This window comes from Xyrauchen texanus, chromosome 7 (assembly GCF_025860055.1).
Source record: "Xyrauchen texanus isolate HMW12.3.18 chromosome 7, RBS_HiC_50CHRs, whole genome shotgun sequence".
In the NCBI taxonomy this organism is placed as follows: domain Eukaryota; kingdom Metazoa; phylum Chordata; class Actinopteri; order Cypriniformes; family Catostomidae; genus Xyrauchen; species Xyrauchen texanus.
In genome coordinates, this window is record NC_068282.1 from 38037879 (window position 1) to 38061630 (window position 23752).

Sequence of the window (23752 nt, forward strand, 5' to 3'; positions counted from 1 at the left end):
TTACTCACAGAGTACATTTTAACACTGAGAGAGTTTATTCATACACCCAAAAGAAGTGTATGTATAACCATTCAAAGTGTTACCTTCCCCCACTAGTGTTCAAATATACACCCTTGTAGGGATAAATACACACCTGCAATGTGCTAATATATTGAAAATTACACCCCCTCCCCCATATTATTTATTTGTGTGTGTTATAGTAACAACTATGACAAATATATGTAGAAAAAAGTTAGTTTTATTTAATAAAAGTCAAATTTGTATGCTTCCCGAGAGAAAACTCTTTTCAGAGATAAAAGCAATGTATTCAACAATTAGCAATTTGCAAACATCTGAATCCATTAACTTCTGTTCTGACAAATCAGAAATTAGTACAAGTATATAAGACAGTATATAAAAATTGCACAATATCAAATATAAAAAAAAAAACATTAAACATGTTTTTAACTAATAGCTAATGTTGTCTGAAAAAGGACAGCTTATCCACTCTTAACAGAGAAAAACATTCTCAAACATTCTTTTCTTACATGGTAAGCATGAACATGCCCTTATAAAAGCAACAATACTATTCTTTTACAAATAAAAGCAGTCAAGTGTCCATTCAACTGGACTGAATTTGTAAATACATTTTACATTAAAAAAAAAAAAATAAAATGTTTTTTAGCTTGTCTGCTCTCCAACAAATAAGAAATTGGTGCATGAAGATTAAAGATCTTCATGCACAAAACAATGCATTGGAACAATATACAAATATGGTTCTTCAAAACCATATGATGCTTGCAAATCAAATGGCCTGAATAAAGGAAGATCCTCTACTCTTGACAGACCAAAAACATTCTGTTCTCTGACATGGTAAGCATGAAGGTGCTCAACAAAACCAACAGTTTCAAAGTCTTTAGTCACCAAACAGTTTTGGTCATCTATTAGAACGATTTCAGTAATTTTACTGAAAACTGGTAGGTCATTCTTCATTTTATTGCAAATCAGTAGGTCATGATGATATTCAGTTCCAGAATGTCTTAACCATGAAGCTACTGTGATGTCACCATTCCAAAAATGTGGATACTTTTCAAGAATAATGTCACGGTAAGGCAAATCCTCAACCTGCAGAATTTTCAAGGGCCCATATTCAACATTTCTAACAGGCATGCTTTCCCAGTTATAAGCAATTGCATACTGGTGTTTTAACGCAAGAGACTTTGTGATGTTTTTGAAGTTTTTTATACTGTTTTTAAAAAACTTGTGTTTAGCCTCGAAGCGCATTGCCCATACATGTACTAACGGACCAATCTTGCGTATGCAGCGTGGATAATGTAACATGTAGTGGTGCTTTGGAATCAAATTCTTGAGTGGATATAACTCTTTGAAGAGACTATGATGATCTACAATAAGGTGTTTGAGATAGTAGGTCATACCTTCTGTTACTAGAGGAGAAAACACTATGTTAATGATCTGCAATAACAAAAGTAGTAAGTGCCAGTGTTTGTTTCCCTCATCAACAATGTCTCCAAATATCAGAGGAATATTACGAATTAAACAGAATGTCTGAATGGCATTCAGTCCAATACCATTCCCCGCCTGCTCTAGATTTACCCTATTAGGCCGATTTTTTCTTTCCAAGTAGCCATAATTGAAAGAATAAATTCTGTTATAAATCTCTTGTCTCGATATAATGCCAGAGAGATATTCAAGAAGTAACTTTATCTCATATTGTCCAACACCCTCAAGGATATCATGCATTATATCTGGAGCGTAATTGTCACAAATATGAAAATATTGCAAGTCATTGAGCAGACATGTGCGTTTAACACCGAAAGATGCAGTGATGGTAGGATCAGCTAACAAATCTGCATAGTGTTGTTCTTGTAAAGCTTTGTTTCGTAATATAATATTAGTGTTATCCTCACTGAAAACTGACTGCAATGTTTTCTTGTCTACTAAACAGAACCGACAGAAGTAATGGGCACTGAAAGATTCCATGAATCCAAGAAGTGTGTGCATCCCCAAGTTATCCCCTGTAACCTGGGCAATTGTGCCAAACAATGGCTCTTTGGAGAAAGGAACTTGAATTCCTGAACTTTTAAGGACTTTCAAATCTTCAACAAGGGGCCGCAAAATTGCGTCAAATCCGTAATTCTTAATATCTTGTGCATGGAATAATGACAGTAAATGAATATTCATTAAACTTGAATTCATCTTTGGTGGAAAGTTCCTGAGAATAAAGTAAATGGCTCCGATTTTGTGGATGCCTTGCTTAGAGCCCAGGGGATTAGCAGATTCAAATTCATCATAAAATAACTGTATCTGAAGTGCATTTTGTTTTTTACTGAATAGTGGGTGGCTTTTATAATAACTTCCATCACAAAAATCTTTATAGACAGTGCTAATCTCACTTGGATTTGACATATGTTTACTTATCTCTGAATTCCTAAATATAAAATGCAAAGTGTCTAACAGGGGAATGTTAGACACTTTGGGAATGTAAATGAATTTGTCAGTTACAGGGACTTGATCATATGTGCGTGTCACCCGGTTCAATCTACTATCAAATCTTACCCCTAACTTTATCTCTGTAGGGTCAACAACAGCCCATTTCGCTTTGAAATATTTTTTCCATTTGTATTCTGTACTCAGGTTTGTGAACGGATTATCAAGGTTATTAAAACAGTCATCTATTTTGGATGCTGTTGAAAAATCATCTGCAGGAAGTAATTTCATCACATTATTTTTGATATTTGAATGTATTTCACGGACCAGTTCTTCCATATCCGATACTAAAGATGTTACAACATTGGTTGCTACTCCACTATTTTGCAATCTAGCGATAATGGATGCACACATTTCTTGAGTTTCAGTCACGTTCCCTTTATCATTAGGTGATGATGCTCTTAGTTCAATGTGATCATTTAAATCTGACTGGTCAATAGCTCCACCAGTTTGATTTTCAGTCACGGCTTGGTCTAGAACGTCATGTCTATTAGTCAAGTGTTTTCGAAATCCTGCATAGGTCAGGAAGCTGTGCTTACAATTGTTCTGTGCACATTTCAAGTTCAATTTTTTCCCAGGATAGTAAGCATGAATGAGTTTTAGGTGATGAATAAGGTCATTAATAGTTGAATGCACCAGTTTGCAAACAAAACAGCGAAACATTTCAGTGCCAGGCAGTTGAACTAGTTCAAAAGTTTGGATCGTAGGTCCTTAACCCTTGGGGTTTCACGAACTCTGCCAATATCAATCTAGTAGATTGTTGTCTGGATGAACGTATACATGGCATTTAAGCAGTGGGGGTATGACACACTAAAGACAAAATATGCTTTAAAAAGTTCATCAAAAGCAGCAAGGGAAGACTTTGCCTGGCATGGGATGAGTTGTCCATCCAACACAATATAGAAATTGTGGATGTTGTTCTTTGCCGAGCCAACTGCAAGGAGATGTGGTTGAAGACCCTCAGTCTTCTCAATGTGTTCAGTTAGACTGCGGCAAGACTGAAATAAGAGAAAAAAAACTTAGTAAAGAAGAAGTAATCCAACTCATGCTGCATAATGGCTTACTAGTGCTTGCATGCAAACCTTGTGAAACTGCACGATATAGTCCATAGCCTCCTGGATGCTTATCTTGATGGATTTGTTCCTACCACCAGCTGAAGGTGGCAAAAGGTAGCCCAGGAGTAAAATAGAGGACATGTCGCTGTCCCATCCTGCAAAAAAAGCATGAATAAAGGAAGGTAGATCAACAGCAAATAGCAACATTCCAAGAAACAGACAAAAAAAATTACATAATCTTTACAAGTAACAAAAAAATCCTTTACCTTGCCATTCAGGCTCATTGTTTTGTCCATTGCCCTGAGCAGCTGCAAGCAGGCTGTTGAGATGCAAGTTGGAAGTAAGGGTTTTTGCCTTTGAGATGACCTTGGGCTTTAGACCGTCCCATTGTTCAAGAAGTCTGGAAGCTGTTTCTGTGCCAAATTTGATGTTAAAGTCTTGAAGTACCTGTAAAAAATACAAATCAACATTATAAACATTACTGATCCTATACACTATGCCCTTCCCATATAATAATTTTTTTTCTCTTCACATTATGCTATTAACTATATCTTACCAATCCTTTAGTATCAAGAAATCATGGAAAAACTGAAAGCACCATGTTGGACTTTATTGCATCATGGGTAAGCTGCTGCCGATTCTTGAATGTTACTTTCATCTTCTCAAAAATCTGGTCCTTGTCTGTACAATGATTCATAAAAGATATTGCTTCCTCGCATTGGTCACCCTCCAACTGCTGCTCCAAGTGGTTCCAAGTGGCTGTATGAGCTGTGGGACCTCCACTGCCCACAGTTCCTGATGTTCCACTTGACCTGGCATCCTGTTTGCTGTGGTGTTTGCTTTGCCGTGAGACCGTTTTCAGCCGCCAGGATATGTATCCTTGATTGCTCTTGGGGTCATAGAAATGTTCCTTTACAAAAAACAAAAAGATTGTAGATCAATCCAAACATTTAACAAATCTGAACTTTTCATTATACTAGGCATTAGTGTGCAAATGCTTGTACAAAATATAATAGACTTAGCAACAGTGACAAGAGTCTTGGCTGTTTGCTCAAAGCCTGAAATATTCTTAAACATTCCAATTTTAAGTCTTCCATTAAGTATTTTAGCACAATGAGAAAAGTATTTCAGTACTTACATATCCAGTTGTTGAGTATGGATCCTTCAGTGATGGGAATAGTGTTACATTTCCCAAAGCACAACGAATTTTTGTTTCTTTGGAAGGGACGCGTCTTTGAGAAGAACATGTGGGAGTAGTTACAACATTAAATTATTCAGTAAAATTACAGAAATGTAATTGTTAGATATAACTGTGGCTTACCCTTCTTTGTCAGTTACGTATGCAACTACAATATTGACTAAGTGTCGCCGTGTTGAGTCTTTGAGTTTGCCATGTTCTTTATATTCAGCCAAAATCGCAGGTCCTCCTGCCTTTTCCTCCATAATTCCATTGACAAACTATAATCAAAAGAAATATGTGTTGTAATGCCTCATAATAATTTTTTTTGAATATCTATAATGCAAAACAACCCAGCTGGTAAATTATGAATTTTAACAGAATCACCTGTTTTGCCTCAAAAGTCTCGTCAAATCGAGGTCTCTTGGAGCTTGGTCCAGCACTGTCATCAGTCTCAGAAGACAGTGATAGTGTGTCAGTTTGTGAGCTACAAGAGGAATCGAGGACTGGGCATTCTGGAAGTACAAATAAGACACTTTAAACCACATTTAAACATGTTAAATGAGCTGCATGCAAATTATTAAGAAATTAAAATCACAGTTGGTCCTTAGCCAAATTTCCAAAAGTTAGAAGTGGTAGATTATAGTATAATATTTTTAATATAACCAAATTATATTATTTATAAAATTATAAACAATTATAAAACTCAATTTGTTATAACTCTGCACTATAGTGATGCACACTCCACTTATCTATTCTTTTTAAAATGGCTAATACTGCTTAAGGACATTTTCCCAAAACTGAAAATTCTTAAATAAAAATAAACTTAAATTACTTACTATCATATTGTTTCATACCTAAGAGGTATGGCAGAGGGAAATATTTTCAGCATATAACAACTTAAAATTCTGTATTTTCCTCACATAATGCCATCCTGTAGCTTTGAAATACTATGAATATAACTGGATTTGTGGATACTATGTTAACTGGATACTTCATGGAAGACATTGAATGTAAAAGTGCAGCAATCCAAACTCCACAGACAAATAACAGATTTGGACTGACATGAGAGTGCAAATATATATTTATTTGTAAAGTATTCCTTTAATGAATTTAATCAAGTGTGCTAGGGAAGTATTTGTATATCACAGATACAACACTTGCCTGAATCTTGGTCAACAATTCTCTAAAGTATATCGTGTGATCTCTCCTGCAGCAGGTCAGTGAATACATCCTCATCTACCTCCACACCAGTGTCATCTTGTAAAATGAGATCCTTCTCATGGATTGAAAATTTCTTCTTGACTTTATGGTGGACAAGAGATATGGAGATCCAGCCAATACATTACAGCGCATTCAAACTCAACACAGCAATGATAACCACTTTAGCTAATAGTGAAGATTTAATTGAAGAATTTACCCTCTGTCATCAAACTGTTGTAATCTGCTCCGTCAATTTTAACCAATTTCTTCTTTCCTCCATATACTCCTTAGAAGTGCATTGCGTTACTAGAGAATAATAATAAATAAAGAAAACACTTTTCACTAAAACTCACATTTCAACTGAAGTTTTGACGTGTTTTACCGTTTTAAGTAATGTTTCACATGGTGTCCTCAGGACTTATTCCACGACGAAATATATTTTTTGTTTGCTGTAGCCAGCTGTTTGCCGCCCATTTTGAACACTTTTTAGAATAAACAAAAAAAAAAAAATGGCAACTCGTATCGCAACAGAATAGACAATGCAGGTGGTTCGAGATGTGTTTGAAAACGTTTAACTTAAAACTTTAAGGACGCTTTCTGTGTCGACGACGACCGATCTCATTTCGCGCATGCCGCGGGAAAAGGATCTTCTCGGCTAAAAGACCGCCACAAAAGTTTTTTTGTGCCACAAAGTCTTTAAATACATATATTTACAAAACGCCTGTGGCTAGAGGACTAATGGGAAATACTGGTTTGTAAAATACATACACCGTAATTACTTTATTATTTATTAACATTGATTAGGTATCTAATCTAACGAACTTTAGCGTACGTTTGCAGTCCATGTGCAACATATTTTGTGCCATACATCTCTAATATAGCGATAATACAATTACATGATACAATTTATGAAAACTATTATTGTATATATACGTATTATTTGATATTTGAAGCCAATTCACATAGGTTTGTACTTGAGATACACGTGGAGAAGTTAAACATTATTTAGAAAAAGAAAAAAAGATGTAAAAACTGTCTGGATGAGTTTATTGGTTCCAAAAGAGAGTGCAAATGAGGTAGAATCATCTCTTGGGTGGAGTACTATGGAGTATTTTTGGAACAATCCTCACACACACTCAGCCACACCTCCTTTAAAATGTTCAGTTGTCAGTGGGTTTAGTGCAGTCTGAGCTGTAACCTTCACATCCCACTACAGTGTTTGAGGTAGGTTACATAGCAATATGTGTTACATTTAAACCAACGGAAAGATTGCATTTTACTAAAGATACATTACTAATGTGTGTAGACTGCATTTTCTCTTTTGGTTTGTTTTTTAGCTGTATACCATGTGATGTCTGGGTGCTCTTGCAAAGCATAGATTTTGAATTTAGGGAAGGATGACACCCCGACTGGGGCAATCCTATCAGGTCATCACTGCCTTACCATCTCAAGTCACTGGAAAGGCAGAAACTGGAAAGGCAGAAATTAGTGTGTGTGTGTGTGTGTGTGTGTGTGTGTGTATGTGTGAGTGTGTATTTATCACTTTGTGGGGACCAAATGTCCCCATAAGGATAGTAAAACCCGAAATTTTTGACCTTGTGGGGACATTTTGTCGGTCCCCATGAGGAAAACAGCTTATAAATCATACTAAATTATGTTTTTTGAAAATGTAAAAATGCAGAAAGTTTTCTGTGAGGGTTAGGTTTAGGGGTAGGGTTAGGTTTAGGGGATAGAATATAAAGTTTGTATGGTATAAAAACCATTATGTCTATGGAAAGTCCCCATAAAACATGGAAACACAACATGTGTGTGTGTGTGTGTGTGTGTGTGTGTGTGTGTGTGTGTGTGTGTGTGTGTGTGTGAAATAAATGGTTAAATAGTTAATAGTTCCCTGTGTGTTTTTCACAGAGGTGTAGTAGTTATACTTAAAATCTGAGTCACATAATAAAACAAATAATCTTAACCAAAGTTTGGAAATGTTTCACCATAAATGCATCACAAATGATGTGCGCTAGTGCCCCACCACATGCAGCTGGTGCCCTTTTTATTTTGTTCGCCTCTGCCTCACAGAGTCCACCACTAGTTAGTTCACCCAAAAATTTACATTCTCTCTCATCATTTACTCACCGTCATGCCATCTTGATGTGTATTACTTTGTTCTTCTGCAGAACACAAACAATGATTTTTAGAAGAATAATTCAGCTCTGTAGGTCTGTACAATTCAAGTGAATGGTGATCAGGCCTTTGAAGCTCCAAAAAGTAGATAAAGTCAGCATAAACAATCTATCATACTCCAATGTCTTCTGAAGCAACCCAGTTCGTTTTGGTTGAGAACAGACCTCCTTTTTCACTGTACATCTTGACAATGGTCTCCTTGGCAATTATGATTTCAAGCTCGATTACACTTCCTACTGTGCCATCTAGCGCTCTGGTCATGCGCCAAGCATTAGGAAGTGTAATCAAGCTTGAAATCATGATAGTGCCTAGAGACTGCAATGGCCAGATGTACAGAGAAAATTTGTTACATTTTGGTTTGTTCTCACCTAAAATCGATTGGATTGCTTCAGAAGACATGGATTAAACCATTGGAGTCGTATGGATTACTTTTATGCATAAAAGGCCTGATCACCATTCACTTGCATTGTGTGGACCTACAGAGCTGATATATTCTTCTAAAAAATCTTTGTTCATGTTCAGCAAAAGAAGGACACATCTGCTATGTCATGAGGGTGAGTAACCTTTTTTAAATCGGATATTTTGTTGTTTGTCTGATATTTTGTTTAGGTCAGCTGGAGAAACCCTAAGAAAACTTCTTGATAATTTTGACTCAGACTTCTTTTTAAGTTGTGTAGATTCATGTGTAGGCTATTCAAGGTGCAAGGAAAGCATTTTAATACCTTTTACTTGATTGTTACACCACTTAAAGAATATTTAAAGGACTTTTATAGAAAATTATTTTCAAAAATGTATGAAAAAATCATAAACCCAAAGATTACATTTCTATGAAAGTAACTCATGTGTTATAAACCACCTTTGTGAATTTGTATTTATTAATGTATTTTTGTCATTTTGTAAAACCATTTCAATTGATATTACAGTCTCAAACAGAATGATCGTCTGACAAAGAAAGACCATAAACTACCATAGTCAAAAGTGGTTTCCTCGCAAAATCCTAGGGCAAACGACCAAATTCGTTTTACCCTTAAATTATAGCTGGCGTTAATGATAGGTTTCAATGTCCCAAATTGCGATCTTGCAGATGGTGCCTCCTCTGTGCATGCCTCTGTCGAATTGCAGTAATCAGAGCTTGAGAATTTGCATTGATTGACGTCTGGTTAGAGGGTGGAGTCCGAGGCGATGACACGTCAGAAGACAACAGAAACGGGTCTTCGTAGGTGTGAGGAGAGAGAAAGCGACGTTATTGACGGAGTTACTCAGCATCTCCTTAAAGTGCTGTCCCAGCTAAGGAGTGAACAATACACCACCGAAAGCATGAGGATTTCAATGTTGATGTCTCTCATCAGGCCGACTGCGCCGATTATTCTGGGCATCTCTCTGGGATTCTCTCTGAGTCTCTTGAGCGGCACCTGGGTGGATGAGTCCTGCGACTCTGACTCCGACGAGATGCTCATAGCGCAGCCTGGGAGTTTGAAGGGGGCCCGTAAACCTAGTTCGGTATTCTCTGGCACCACTAGTAACAACGGAAACCTCGAAAAGGATTTTGAGCCCAAAATAGTGCCATACAATAAGCCTGCCCAACAAGGACCTCCAAAAAAAGTGTTCAGGTAGGTGTAGGATATAATGACTGAATCTAAACCTAGCCCATACAAAAAGGAGTCTGTACATCAAGCATGCACGAGAGATTGTCAGTGCTTAGCAAAACATACGACTTAAGGATTCAAACAAAACTTATTTCTTATTAAAAAAAAAAAACACAGACACACACACACACGCGCACGCACGCACACAAGCATCCCAAGTAGAAAGGATTTAGCTATTCTTGCTGCTGCTATTAAAACTATTAAAAACAATCAGGTTTTTTTCACACTTGCAAAGATAGGCACGAGCCCTGTTACAACTGGTTCTGCTGCGCACGTGAATTTACTATAGGAGTAGAGCTCGTGGGTCAGGATCTTATTGCTCCTTGTGCTCTCGAGCCGTATTATGTCATCAGGGCACATTAAGCCTGGCTTCAATCACGGATCAGCGGTTCAGTAATCTGAACTACAGTGCCTACTGAGTTGTAAGTGACCATAACAAGACAAACGGCGTCCTTAATGAACACACGACACGCATAAACAATTATTGTTTCTTATATACCAAGTGTTGCTACTTATTTATTTGACTCTTTTACCCATGATAATCATAGTTTCTGACTAAATGTCATAGCTAATAAAATTATGGTTTTTCCTCAATCGATTTGGCTCATTTTTTTAAACATTCTCTAAACAGTAAGTGCAATTGATACAACTGTTTTATGGGTCATCACAACTCTATTGCATGTCTGCAAAACGTAGTAACTCACCCAAAACATGCCACCATTTTTTTTTTTTTTTTTTTTTTTGTTGTCTTCATGTGAGCTGTAGCTACTGGTCAATATGTTTAGATGTTTATTTCACCATGGAAGTCAACCCTGGAAATGTTTGTTATATACAAATGTCATTTTTGTTGACACTGCTTACTTTACTATACAAGAATTGTACTATACAATATAGTGTATCACACTGAGCTTTTTATACACCAAATATAACAGTAAGTAAAAGTTTACTGGTAAAAGTCAATACTGTACAATACTGTAGTACACAGAAAAAGGATATTATGCACATTGACAGTACATTTATTTTCGTAGCAATGTGTTACATCTAAACACATTTAAATGTCCATTTTACACATTTATTACATGTAAAGTTATATATAGTGAACAGAAAATTGCCACAAAATGACATCCATGCAAAAATACATAAATAATGCAACAATGAAAAACATTCCATGTCATAGATATTTATGGAATTTACATGTATGTTTGACAGATTATGATAATTTAATGGATCGTTTTTTATGTGATGGCTCACATGATGTAAGAAGCTGTGAAGACTATGACAATTTCACTGAGAATCAACTCATCAGTTTTGATCAGCAACTCAAGTGCATTTATTGTGCCAATTGTGGACAATTGCTCTTTTGTACACATATGCCAAAACACATGCAATTTGCTTAATTTAAATTAATACAATATTCAAATCTGGTGTGAACAATTCTCAATCAAGAATTGAGCCAAAGTGATTGAGAAAAACTGTAATAGGCTGTAATTAAACCATATTAAATCATTCAAACTGTATAAGAAGCTTTTTAAACTTTTTCTTATTTATTTATCTTTATTTACAGTGGCTGTTGTTAATGCCAAGTTACTGTAGCAGCAACCAAACAACATTAAACAATAAACAAATAGAAAAATGTTCAAGCAAGTTCAATGTTTAGTATGGTATTCACTGCTTGACCATAGACTAGTGTAGAGGACAATGTAGACCACTGATAGAAGTACAAAACTGTATAACAATTGCATTTTGAGACGAAAACTAAGGGTGACATGAGAAAAATAAATTGAACATTTTAAATGTGAAATATGCACATTTTAAATATACTGTAAATATTATACACTAATGAGCCAAAACAATATGACCATTCACTGGTGAAGTGAATAAAATTGATCATCAACTGGGTACTGGGTAGACTAGATGGTTTGCAAACGATCAGTTATCGTAACATGTTGAATGCAGGACAAATGGACAGGGACCTGAGCGACTTTGACAAGGGCAAAATTGTTATGGCCAGAAGACAGGGTCAGAGCACCTCTGAAACAAAAAGGCTTCTGGGGTGCTCCCAGTCAGCAGTGGTGAATACCTAACGACAGTGGTCTGAGGAGGGACAAACCGATGCACGAGGGCAACAAAGGATATCCCGTCTAATCCGATTGGACAGAACTGTGTACTGTGGCACAAGTCAGAGAAAATGTTAATGATGGTTACCTGAGGAATGTGTCACAACACACAGTGCATCCCACCCTACTGTGTAGGGGAGAACGGGGTAATGTGAGACATCGGGTAATGTGAGACACCCCCTGTATCTAGGCAACGGAAAACATTTGTGGTCAAGTGACCATTGTTTTTTCAAGCCCCTCCCATTTCCCCATGGCCATTAAGGAGAGGACCTTATGGTGCTGTGGTAAGCATGTTTTTTTCACAAAAATATTTTTTTTGCATGTAAAAGTAAATTTTCTTGCTGTCAACTTAATCAACTGTTGTGCCAAAGCAAATTGATTCAGGTAGAAAAACTTATAACATACATGTTGATAAACTACCAACATACAAAACCATGTGATTATGCTAGCTGAAGATTAGCCTGAATTGCTAAGAGAGATCATTTTTTCTAAAATGTAGCGGTGGGGTAAAGTGAGACATGAGGCACAAGTTAAGTTTAGTCTTAAACATATTTTAATGTAATATTACATTACATATGTTTTATTTTTAATATCATAAACATTGTAGAAAAGACATCATGCCAAGGCAATACACCAGGAAGACAACCTGGGGCAAAACACCCCTCGAGGAGATGGAGAGTGCAGACGCTGAGGTCAAGGAAGGAAAGAAGTCTATAAGAGCCATCAAGCCTCCTAAGATTCATAAAGAAAAAAGAGAAAGGGGAAGTAAAATCAGTAGCCTGGGGTGCAGTAGCTGAGGCAAAGAGAATATTCACAGATGAGATGGAGGAGGAGCTTGCCAAACACTTGAAACAACTAGCTGATCAGTTCAATGGCCTTCCTCCAGTTATGTGCCGTCAACTGGCATTTGAATACGCAGAGATAAACAATATCCCTGTCCCTGCCAATTGCTGCGTAGATCAGTCAGACTGCCCACTATGACCCCTGTCCACCATCGAAAGCGCCTACAATGGGCACGCGAGTACCGTAACTGAACCTTGGAGCACTAGAAGAAGGTTGCCTGGTCCAATGAGTCCCGTTTTATTTACATCACATAGATGTCTGTATATGTGTGTGCCATTTACCTGGTGATGAGATGGCGCCAGGATGCACTTTGGAAAGACGTCAAGCCGGTAGAGGAATTGTGATGCTCTGGGCAATGTTCTGCTGGGAAACCCAGAGTCCAGCCTTTCATGTGGACATCAGTTTGACACGTGCCACCTACCTAAACATTGTTGAAGACCTGGTACTCCCCTTCGGCAATGGTATTCCCTGATGGCAGTGGTCTCTTTCAGCAAGATAATGTGCCCTGCCTCACTGCACACGTTGTTCGGGAATGGTTTGAGGAACATTATGATGAGTTCAAGGTGCTTCCCTGTCCTCCAAATTCCACAGATCTCAAACTGTTTAAGCATCTGTGGGATGTGCTGGACCAAGAAGTCTGATCCATGATCTGCTGCTAATATCTTGATGCCAGATACCACAGGACACCTTCAGAGGTCTGTTTTGGCAGCACACAGAAGACCAACAGCATATTTGGCACATGGTCATAATGTTTTTGCTCATCGGTGTGTGTAAAAATGCATAATTAAAACAATTATTATTATTATTATTATTATTATTATTGTTCTGTTTTGTAACATTGTAAGTGTATTGACAAAAGTGGTCATTTGCAATTGTTATCTCAAGGATCTATTTCTAATTGACATTCTAATTTGTCAGCTTGATATAGTCAGATTAAATAACATTTTAAACGTGCATAAAAGAAGTCAATTAAGATGTTACCACATGAAGCACTTGATAGAATTTTATAAATTTCTGACATTCTGGATGTTTTATTTCTTTTAGCTATCAGAAGATATGAGCTTATGTTTTAAAATACCATAGAGTAGCATTATGTTGATATTATTTTATTGATTTATTTATAAAATCATGTCGATGTTTAAAATAATGATCAAAACATATTTTCTACAATAACCTATAAACACACCACAAGCATAATCCAATTTAAATGTACAATTTTTAAAGGAATATTCCTGGCTCAATTCAAGTGAAGCTCAATAGACAGCATTTGTGGCATATTGTTTATTACCACAAAAAATTATTTCGACTCATCCCTCAAAACAAAACAAAAAAAATCGAGGTTACAGTGAGGCACTACAATGCCAATTTTGGAAGGATTAAAGGCAGAAATGCAAAGCTTATCATTTTATGAAAGTACATTAATTCTTCTGTTAAATCTCAGGTATTATTTGAGCTGTAAATCAACATTGTTACTGTCGTTTTAAGGTTTTAGGGTTTGTTGACATTGCATTGTCAAAATTGGCTACAGTTTTACACAGAAAAGGTTAGTAAGTGATTTTATCACACTAAAATCATGTTAACATGCATATTGTTTATGTCTTGTGGCTATACTTTTGAAAAGGTGAGTATTTTAACATTTACGGATTGGCCCCCATTCAATTCCATAGTAATTGCCTCACTGGAACACAGATCTTTGCTTTTATTAAAGAAGGGGCAAGTCAAAATTATTTATTGTGGGTAATCAATATTATGCCACAAATGCAGTCGATTGAGTTTAACTGGTATTGAACCCAGAGTAGCCATTTAAGTATGTTACCAGTGAACATTATTGTTACTTTTACTCTAGGTGTAATATGAATACAAAAATAACTGTACTCATATTAACATGTTACAGATAATAGGTATGAACTGCACATGCTTGCAGATGTGTGTGGTATGTTATGAATTGTTGGAGTGGTTAATTTGATTTATGCAATCCTAGCTTTTGACTTGCAAGTCCAACTCTTTGCTGTTTCTTTACTCATTTTCTCTTAGAGCCATGTATGCCAGCACAGAGCTTGGAATTCGTGAGCGTCTCTTTATTTCAGTATTTACCTCTAAAACCACTCTGAACACATTAGCTGTGGCTATCAACCGGACCCTCAACCACCATCTGGATGGCCGACTCAACTTCTTTACAGGCACTCGCAATCGTAAGCTTCCACATGGAATGATTGTGGTTTCCCATGGTGATGAACGTCCAGTCCTAAACATGTTCCACTCTGTCCAATATCATCTAGAACACCACATTGCTGAGTATGATTGGTTCTACTTTGTTCAGGATGACACCTACACCCAGCCCGATAGACTTAAGACCTTAGTGAGCCATCTGAGCATGGACCTTAAACTTTACATGGGCCACCCAGGAGAGTTCAGTGGAGGTAAAACACAGGGGAGGTATTGCCAAAGTGGACCAGGTTTTCTATTGTCCCGTGCAGTACTTCTGAAGCTCCAGCCTTTCTTGGAGCAATGTAGGACTGACATCGTAAGTGTCAGACCTGATGAGTGGCTCGGTCGCTGTATCATTGATTATGCTGGCATCAGCTGTGTGAAGGAATATGAGGTAAGCAGTATTAATTAGTAGGAACTTTATGACTTACAGTTTATTCAGTATTTGAGTGAGCATTAAAGCTGATGTTTGTAATTTCTGCGACACTAGCACCACCGACTGGAACTGCAAAAAATAAACTATGATTTCAAAAACAGCTTTCTGAATATGCCCCTCATCTGCTGTTGATCGAACAAACAAATAGCCCCACCCCCAACTAACTCCAATGGTTGAGTAGCATTCTTGGGGCAGGTCTAAGCAGGTTGCTCAAAACAAACAGGAATATTTATAGTGCCACAGAGACACAGTGTTTACAGTTTTTTTTTTTAAATTTACCTATAAATTGCTTACTTATAGTTGTCACAGCATATTAAGCTGGGATAGGAAAAATTATTTTAACACTGAAAAAGTTACATACTTCAGCTTTAAGTGCAAAAGATGGGTTATTTTAAATCCAGCACCCTAAACTAACTTATTTTAACTACTGTAAATCTCTCTCTAGTAGAAAGTGGTGATAACACTGTTGGCTGAACAGCTGTACTGTTCACTGAATTTTTTACAGGGTAATTTCTGCATCTGAGTTGGTCCTTCCTGTATCACTAATGCAGTTACATTTCTCAGATCATGAGATTCCAATTAGCCAAAAGCTAATATATTGTCTATCACAGGGCAAATGTGGCTGAGAGAGTTGTGTGCTGAATTAAGCTAAAGAAAGAGAGGGGATTGAGGTTCTTATTGCCTGAACTATGTACAGATCTGTTTCCGTTTTGATGGGAAACCACATTGCCCAAGAGTCCATGCTTTATTGAGAGGGTGCCCTATTTCATATTGAAGGGCTCAATGCAACAGGGAGGCTAAATTATCAATAGTTGACAGTATTTTTCAATTCGAAGGCAGGTACACTTACGCACACACACACACACACACACACACACACACACACACACACACACACACACACACACACACACACACACACACACACACACACACACACAACTGGAGTTGATTTGACCGCCATAGGAAATTAATGGGAAACACTAAAAAACAGATTTTTGTGTTTTTGCATATTTAATTATATAAAATTAAAAAAAACTGCACAGTGCAGAAAAAACATCAAGAGTGCAACACACACACAAACACACACACACACACACACACGTTGGTGCAGCTATCCTTATGAGGACTCTCCATAGACATAATGATTTTGATACTTTTATATAGATTCCTTACCTCCACAAAAACATTTTTACATTTTCAACAAAACATAGTTTAGTATGTTTTTTAAGCGATTTGAGTTATGGGGACACTAGAAATGTCCTTAAAACCATGTTTATAGCATAATGCCCTTGTAATTACCAGTTTATAACCTAAAAATTATGTCCTCATAATCTATAAACAATCTCCTCTTCAACCAGGGATGAATAAGTAGCTCTTTGCAGCCACCTATTGTTTAGACTTGGAATTTCATGTGGTTTTCATATATTTGTATAAAATGGATACCAGTTTGATTCTTGAGACTTTAAGCTTTCAAACGGTATATGATTTATGAGGATTGGTTCAGTATTTGAGAAAATATTCATTAAAAATGCACAACTCTAGTCCTTTTACATGATTGAAGTTAGAGTTGTTATATTTCTTTCATCGCAATTAAAAAAATTACATTCATTGACTGGGAACAACTGTATGTGATTCAATAATGAACAAGGCATAAGGGCTAGAGAAACCAGAATCCCTTGCTTCATTAGGTGAGCTATCAGTCTCATGCAGGGACAAGATCTCATTAAATTAGGTTTAGGACAGCCCCTTTAATAAAGTTTGCTGACCTTTTGGACATTGACGTAAAAGCATTGACCTGAACATAAAACATTAGTATTTCAAACAGATGTTGTTGGGATCCATGAAGGAAGTGTGCTTCCAGAAACAAGGATTACTTTACTGGAATGATGTACTTGTACTCTGCTGAGCCACAGAATATATGACTTCCTTTTCTCAGCAGGCCAGCTGCAGACCCACTGAGATTTGTTAAGTTGATTAGCATGATTACGACAAGACATTAAACAGCATTACAGCACATTGCAGGGGTCTACTGACCACAGCTGACCAGAATTAGCCAAGTGTTGAAACAATAAGGATCACATTATTTTTATAGTGCCAAATGTTATTATTTTTTAGGAAAACACAAGATATATATATATATATATATATATATATATATATATATATATATATATATATATATATATATATATATATGATCATCCATCCATCCATCCATCTATATATATATAGATGGATGGATGGATGGATGGATGGATGGATGGATGGATGGATTGATTGATTGATACATTTATTTTTAACTAATTTCAATTTTGGTTTAACTTAGGGGCTGAATTATAATTATTTTGCAATGGAAAATAATATGGACCCTAACAGAATGGGAGATTATGGATTCCAGAATGCTCTCACCGTTCATCCTGTGACCAGTGCAGAACTTATGTACCGTCTGCACAAACATTTTACGGAAATAGAGCTGCAGAGGACCTATGAAGAAATTGAGAAACTGCAGGTTAGAGTGTACACACCTCTTGCTGAACATGATAGCTGAACATGTTTATCCTTTTTTAATAAGAGGGATCATAAAAGCTGCATTTTATTTTTTATGATTAATTGAGTAAACATGTTCCCTCAATTGAAACGAGTAATGGTGTCTCCAAAACATATGCACTTAAGTTCAGTTAACTTATATTAATTAACTTATATTAACATATAGAATGAATTAAACTATATAAGTTGAGGTAACTAGATGCAAGTAGACTTAACTCAGATTTTCTATTTAAATATTGTATTTTCTACTGTTGTTAATAATGTTTATTGAATTGATTCAATTTAAGATTAAACATAGCACAGCTCAAATAAAGCTCATAACTGATTCTAGTTCAGTCAATAAATAAACTTAATTCTTAAAAGAAATATAGAAATTTAACTCCACATGCACAAAGTTAATTGGAGACAACAGGGTCCAACTTGACCAAACGGAACAATTATCACACTAATGGTGACATAAAACAAAACATATACACTGGTGGCCAAAAGTTTGGAATAATGTACAAATTTTGCTATTTCGGAAGGAAATTGGTACTTTATTTCACCAAAGTGGCATTCAACTGATCACAGAGTATAGTCAGGACATTACTAATGTAAAAAAAAACAGCAACATCACTATTTGAATAAAAATATATTTGTTTTTTTATTAAATCTAGACAGGCCCCATTTCCATCAGCTTCAAGATTTCATACAAAGGTGTGCACTACTGGCTTCTTCAAAGACAAAAGACAACTGGCTCTAACAAGGGCAGAAAGAGATGTGGAAGGCCAGATGTACAACTAAACAAGAGGATAAGTACATCAGAGTCTCTAGTTTGAGAAAAAGATGCCTCACATGTCCTCAGCTGACAGCTTCATTGAATTCTACCTGCTCAAAACCAGTATCATGTACAACAGTAAAGAGAAGACTCAGGGGTGCAGGCCTTATGGCAAGAATTACAAAGAAAAATACACTTTTGAAACAGAAAAACAAAAAGGAAAGGTTTGAGTGGGCAGAGAAACACAGACATTGGACAACAGATAATTGGAAAGGAGTGTTATGGATCTTAACCCCACTGAGCTTTTGTGGTATCAGCTAGACTGTGAGGTGCATGAGAAGTGCCAGACAAGACAACCACATCTATGGCAAGTGCTATAGGAAGTGTGGGGTGAAATATCACCTGAGTATCTGGACAAACTGATAGCTAGAATGCCAAGGATCTGCAAAGCTGTCATTGCTGCACGAGGAGCAGCCATGTGATAATGATAACGCTCTGAAAAATTGTTCAAATTGTAATAGTAATTTTTCATGTTATTAATGTCCTGACTATACATTGTGATAAGTTGAAAGCCACTTTGGTGAATAAAAGTAACAATATTTTTCCATAAGATCTAAATCTGTTCATTATTTTAAACTTTTGACTGCCAGTTCACTGTAAACTCTAAAGTTGTGAACTTATTTTTTTCTTAAAAATCGATAGATTTAAGATTTGAAGAGTTAATAACTCAAACTACTGAGTACAAAATTGAGCCTACAGGGAATACCCACAATCCCTTGCTGCTTGACTTATGTTTCCTTGGTCAGAGGGAACACATTGCGGAATTTAAACAATTGTTATTAAGAATTCATAGATGTTTTTAGCTCTTTTTAGTATTAATTATGCTTTGTTGCAAATAGTTGTATGGCGTAATGTCACCATGTGAGTGATCTGTGTCTCTTTGGTCAAGTTGGACCCTGGTCACACTATCTCAGATCTTTTTGTGCATGTGCTGCTGAAGCGCATATATGCATTTCTGTAAATAATTATTTAATAACTGACTTAGAATCAGTTATCATCTTTAATTGAGCTGTGCTGTTGTTTGATCTAAAATTGAATCAATTAAAATGTACAACAGTAGAAACAACAATATTTAAATCTGAATAAAGTCTACTTAACTCAACTTAAATATTGAAGTTCACTCTACTTGAAAGCCAAGTTAATTGAACTTAAATACTCAAGTTTTCTGTGACCTCATTACTTAATGGAATTGAGGGAATGAGTTTACTCAATCAAATGAGTGCAATTAACTTCTTAGGGTTTTCAGTGTGTATTTGCAACAAAACAACATAAATAATACTACAAAATAGCTAAAAACTATTTAAATGCCCCATAACTTCCCTTTGACCAAGGAAACATAATTCAATAATTCAAGCACAAAGAATTATTGGTATTTCCCACATCCTTATTTTGTACTCAGAAGTTTGAATTATTACCACTGGATTTTTAATATAAATAATTTCAATAAACTTAAATATTTGAGTCATGAGCCCAAAACCTAACATTTCAAGAAAGACTAAATTAAGAAATCTTGAAATTTCCAGTGATGAAAAGTTTGGGTTTACTGTGCTGCCCTGATGAAGCTGTAAATTTTTAACAGGATAATTTGTGTAAATATACACAAATATATTGCTCTTATGCAGCTTTTTTAGGGCAGTACTAAATAAAAAATGCTAACCATCTACAGATTCTGCAACGGATGTGTAAAAGCGGTATGGAAACTTAAGATCACAATTGTATACAACTACTTTTGTATTATGCAACATTGCACTTACTATAAGACATCAAAATAACCATCTTCATTAGTACATTTTCATTTTCAGTTTCAGTTTTATTTTATGTAATTGGATTTGTATAGTGGTAACTATAACTTTTTATAACATTTCATACACCTTTCTTTTCTCCCGTAGTCAGAGATAAAGAATGTCAGTGAAGTAGCAGTGGATGGAAACAAGAGTGATCTGTGGCCCATTGGCATCACTCCTCCCTTTGAACCCAAGAGCCGCTTTGAGGTATTGCGTTGGGACTACTTCACCGAAAAGCATCTGTTCTCCTGCGTGGATGGCGCCCCCAGGTGTCAGCTCAATGGCGCTGATCGTGACGATGTAGCTGATGTCATCGGGGTTGCTGTTGCAGAGCTCAACAAGAAATACACCCCTGTTGTTCAGCTGAGCGCTCCACAGCTGGTGAACGGTTACCGACGCTTTGACCATACACGTGGTATGGAGTATACCCTGGACCTGCAGTTCCAGGCCACGACTGAGTCTGGTCACCAAAAACCCATTGCCCGGCGTGTACATCTTGTGCGACCCCTCAGCCAGGTAGAGATTATACCTATGCCTTACGTCACTGAGGCTACACGGGTACACATCCTCCTACCTCTTGCCAGTTTTGAGTCCCATGTAGCGCTGCATTTCTTAGATCACTGCTCCTCCAACCTGTTAGAGATGGGTGAGAATGCAGTTCTTAACTTTCTGTTCACCTACGAACCTGCTGAGGCCCAGAAAGTGAGTAAAAATGATGTCTTTTCAGAGGTCAAAATGAAGGTCGCTACACTTGAGCGCAGATATCCAAGCATTAAGGTGTCATGGATAAGCATAAAGACAGAGAGTCCTGGTGTCCTGCGGATCCTGGACATTGTTTCTAGGAAGCACCCGGTGGACACACTCTTCCTCCTGGTCACACCTGACACCGTAATCAACTCAGAGTTCTTGAATCGCTGCCGCATGAATGCCATTAGTGGCAGACAGGCTTTCTTTCCCATCCACTTCCAAGATTTTGATCCCCGTGTAGCTTATCCTGAACAGACACCTCCTGCCTCACCAGACCTTGTCAGGGAAGCGGGTCATTTTGACCACTACACTTTTGTGGAGGCATGCTTCTACAACTCTGACTACATGACATCGCGCACACGGATGCCTGGGGATCTACCTGAGAATGAGGAGTTGCTGGAGAGCTTGGACCTTTATGATGTGTTTGTGCAGTACTCGGGACTGCACGTCTTCCGTGCTGTCGAGCCTGCTTTGCATCAGGCATATCGCAACCGGACTTGTGATCCACGGCTAAATGAGGTTGCGTTCCACCGATGTCTGCGGAGCACATTGGAGGGGCAAGGGTCACGTTCCCAGCTGGCCATGCTATTATTTGAACAAGAGCAAGGCAATAGCACCTGAGGAGCTTCGTAAGTAGCAACAGTGAGGTAACTCTTAACTGTAGCATGGCTAAATGCTACCAGTACAACTTCTCAACATCTAGAAAGTAGCTCTCTAGTTAAAGATGTCTGATTAGCCAAGAGCTGTGTTTGACTATTATGTTTTCGGAGATCTGTATCTTGCTGTATCCATAGAGAAATGGTCTCCAAAGTATTCTGAGACCATGACATATTGTCTATATCTATAGTTGCATATCTTCCATGAGCAACTGACTTAGTTAACTGGTAATGCACTAAAGAAATCTTACTTTCACCTCTCTTCTCATCTGTACTGTACTTTTTGGAGCAATTTTTTAACTTTTGTATTGCCGCTCCTGTAATTTTGCTGCACCTCAAGGATGAAGTGCTTTTTGGGGTTGTATTCCTCAATTGTAAATGTAATGCATCTAAAAGACTGTTAGAGTTTGTGGCGGAGCTGGAACAGTGAATGTGAATCGAATTATAGTGAAAGCATTTGTTTTGCATCTTTTATTGTAGCAGCAGCTAAGAAAACAAAGGATAATGAATGTTTACAACAAAACTGGACAATTCAGAAAGGGCAAATGTATAGAAGTATTTCCAAAATTTCTTATGCATTATTCCAGTTTTCTGAATCCACCCATGTTGGAAATGCCTTCGAGTCTTTCAACCACACTTCCTTTTCCGGTTAGATGTGGATGACTATGGCAACCTTGAAATTCATCTCGTCTATGCAACCAACCTATAAAATGAACCAAAAACCACTTCTATGTTTTGCACAAAAGTATGAATATATATAATGCAATATGATTTCACTGGTGCTTTGTTTATTTGTTTGGTTTTCTATTCTTTATCAAAAACATGTTTATGAGTAGAGTACCTAGAGTAGAGTTTATGTGTTGAGCTCTGCTGAACTGACATGCTGTAATGAGATTATAGAGTTAGGGCATTGCACTGCAGATGTTTACTTTTGTGCACCGTGCTGCTGCTAACACAAACTGTTACAGATAAAGAGCCTTAGAGGCTCAAATTATATTTTTGTTGAAAATCTGTCAATTTATGTGAGGGTACATTTTCATCTATTATTATTATAATTATTATGTATGATCACAACCAATCCACAACTTCTGTTATGCATGCAATGCATTAGTGTATCATGTGATATTCAGATAAAAACAACTTGTGTTTACCAAATACTTTCACAGTCTTGAATTGCATGATTTAATATGACAACGCTTCCCTTAAATGTCCACCATTGTTGATCCACCAGACTGTGCCTGAGTTGGTGTTGATTAAGAAACATGATACAGTAGTTGTTGTTGTTCAAGTATTGTATTATGCCCACTAGGTGGCAGTAAAAGCTGATTTTTTTTCTTTTTTCTACTTGCAACACAGCCCTCCTGAACAAAGTTAATCAGTGGAAATTATCCATACTCAATCAGAAGGCTCCAATTTATGAACAGCCACCAATTAATTATTCAAGACATGCAATTATATATATTAAATAATAATAATAATAATAAACTCATGGCAGTTTTTAGGTTATTCTCTTTCAGTTGCAGTGAATATTTTAGCTGTTTTCTAGTCCATTCCAGACTGAATTTTCTCAGTAAAATTTGTGACCAGGTGAAAATTATGGTAAAGGATATTTAGCAAATGTTTCTACAATTTTCAGTTTTTCTTCTGGTATTAGAATATGCTTATAATTTACTACAATATAAAATATATTTCACTTTTAAATGTTAATACAAAATAGATTATTTAACAGTGTTTTTTATTTTCTTTGTAATTTTTATCTGTTTTTCAGTGAACAGCACACTCCAGTGTGTTTTCCATGTTTCAAACCTAGAGACAGACTGTTCCATTATAAGGACTACAGCACAATGGAAA

At 36.7% G+C, this 23752-nt stretch overlaps 2 protein-coding genes across 3 annotated transcripts; one reads left to right on the forward strand and one right to left on the reverse strand.

The window, feature by feature from the left end:
* Nucleotides 1-3236: 3236 nt before the first annotated feature.
* Nucleotides 3237-8280, reverse strand: LOC127646110 (uncharacterized). The gene is made up of 7 exons (XM_052129564.1): nucleotides 8262-8280; nucleotides 5107-5234; nucleotides 4864-5000; nucleotides 4681-4774; nucleotides 3809-3989; nucleotides 3570-3697; nucleotides 3237-3485 (listed from the first exon to the last, which is right to left on the reverse strand). Exons 1-7 carry the CDS (start codon nucleotides 8278-8280, stop codon nucleotides 3237-3239), a joined length of 936 nt encoding a protein of 311 aa, XP_051985524.1.
* A 1054-nt stretch (nucleotides 8281-9334) lies between these two features.
* chpfb (chondroitin polymerizing factor b) lies at nucleotides 9335-23048 on the forward strand. 2 transcript variants are annotated; one of them, XM_052130757.1, is made up of 4 exons: nucleotides 9335-9707; nucleotides 14738-15305; nucleotides 17677-17859; nucleotides 20604-23048. In XM_052130757.1, exons 1-4 carry the CDS (start codon nucleotides 9415-9417, stop codon nucleotides 21864-21866), a joined length of 2307 nt encoding a protein of 768 aa, XP_051986717.1. In that variant the 5' UTR covers nucleotides 9335-9414; the 3' UTR covers nucleotides 21867-23048. The 2 variants fall into 2 exon arrangements, with proteins under 2 accessions (XP_051986717.1, XP_051986718.1); XM_052130758.1 differs by lacking the exon at nucleotides 17677-17859.
* Nucleotides 23049-23752: the final 704 nt, after the last annotated feature.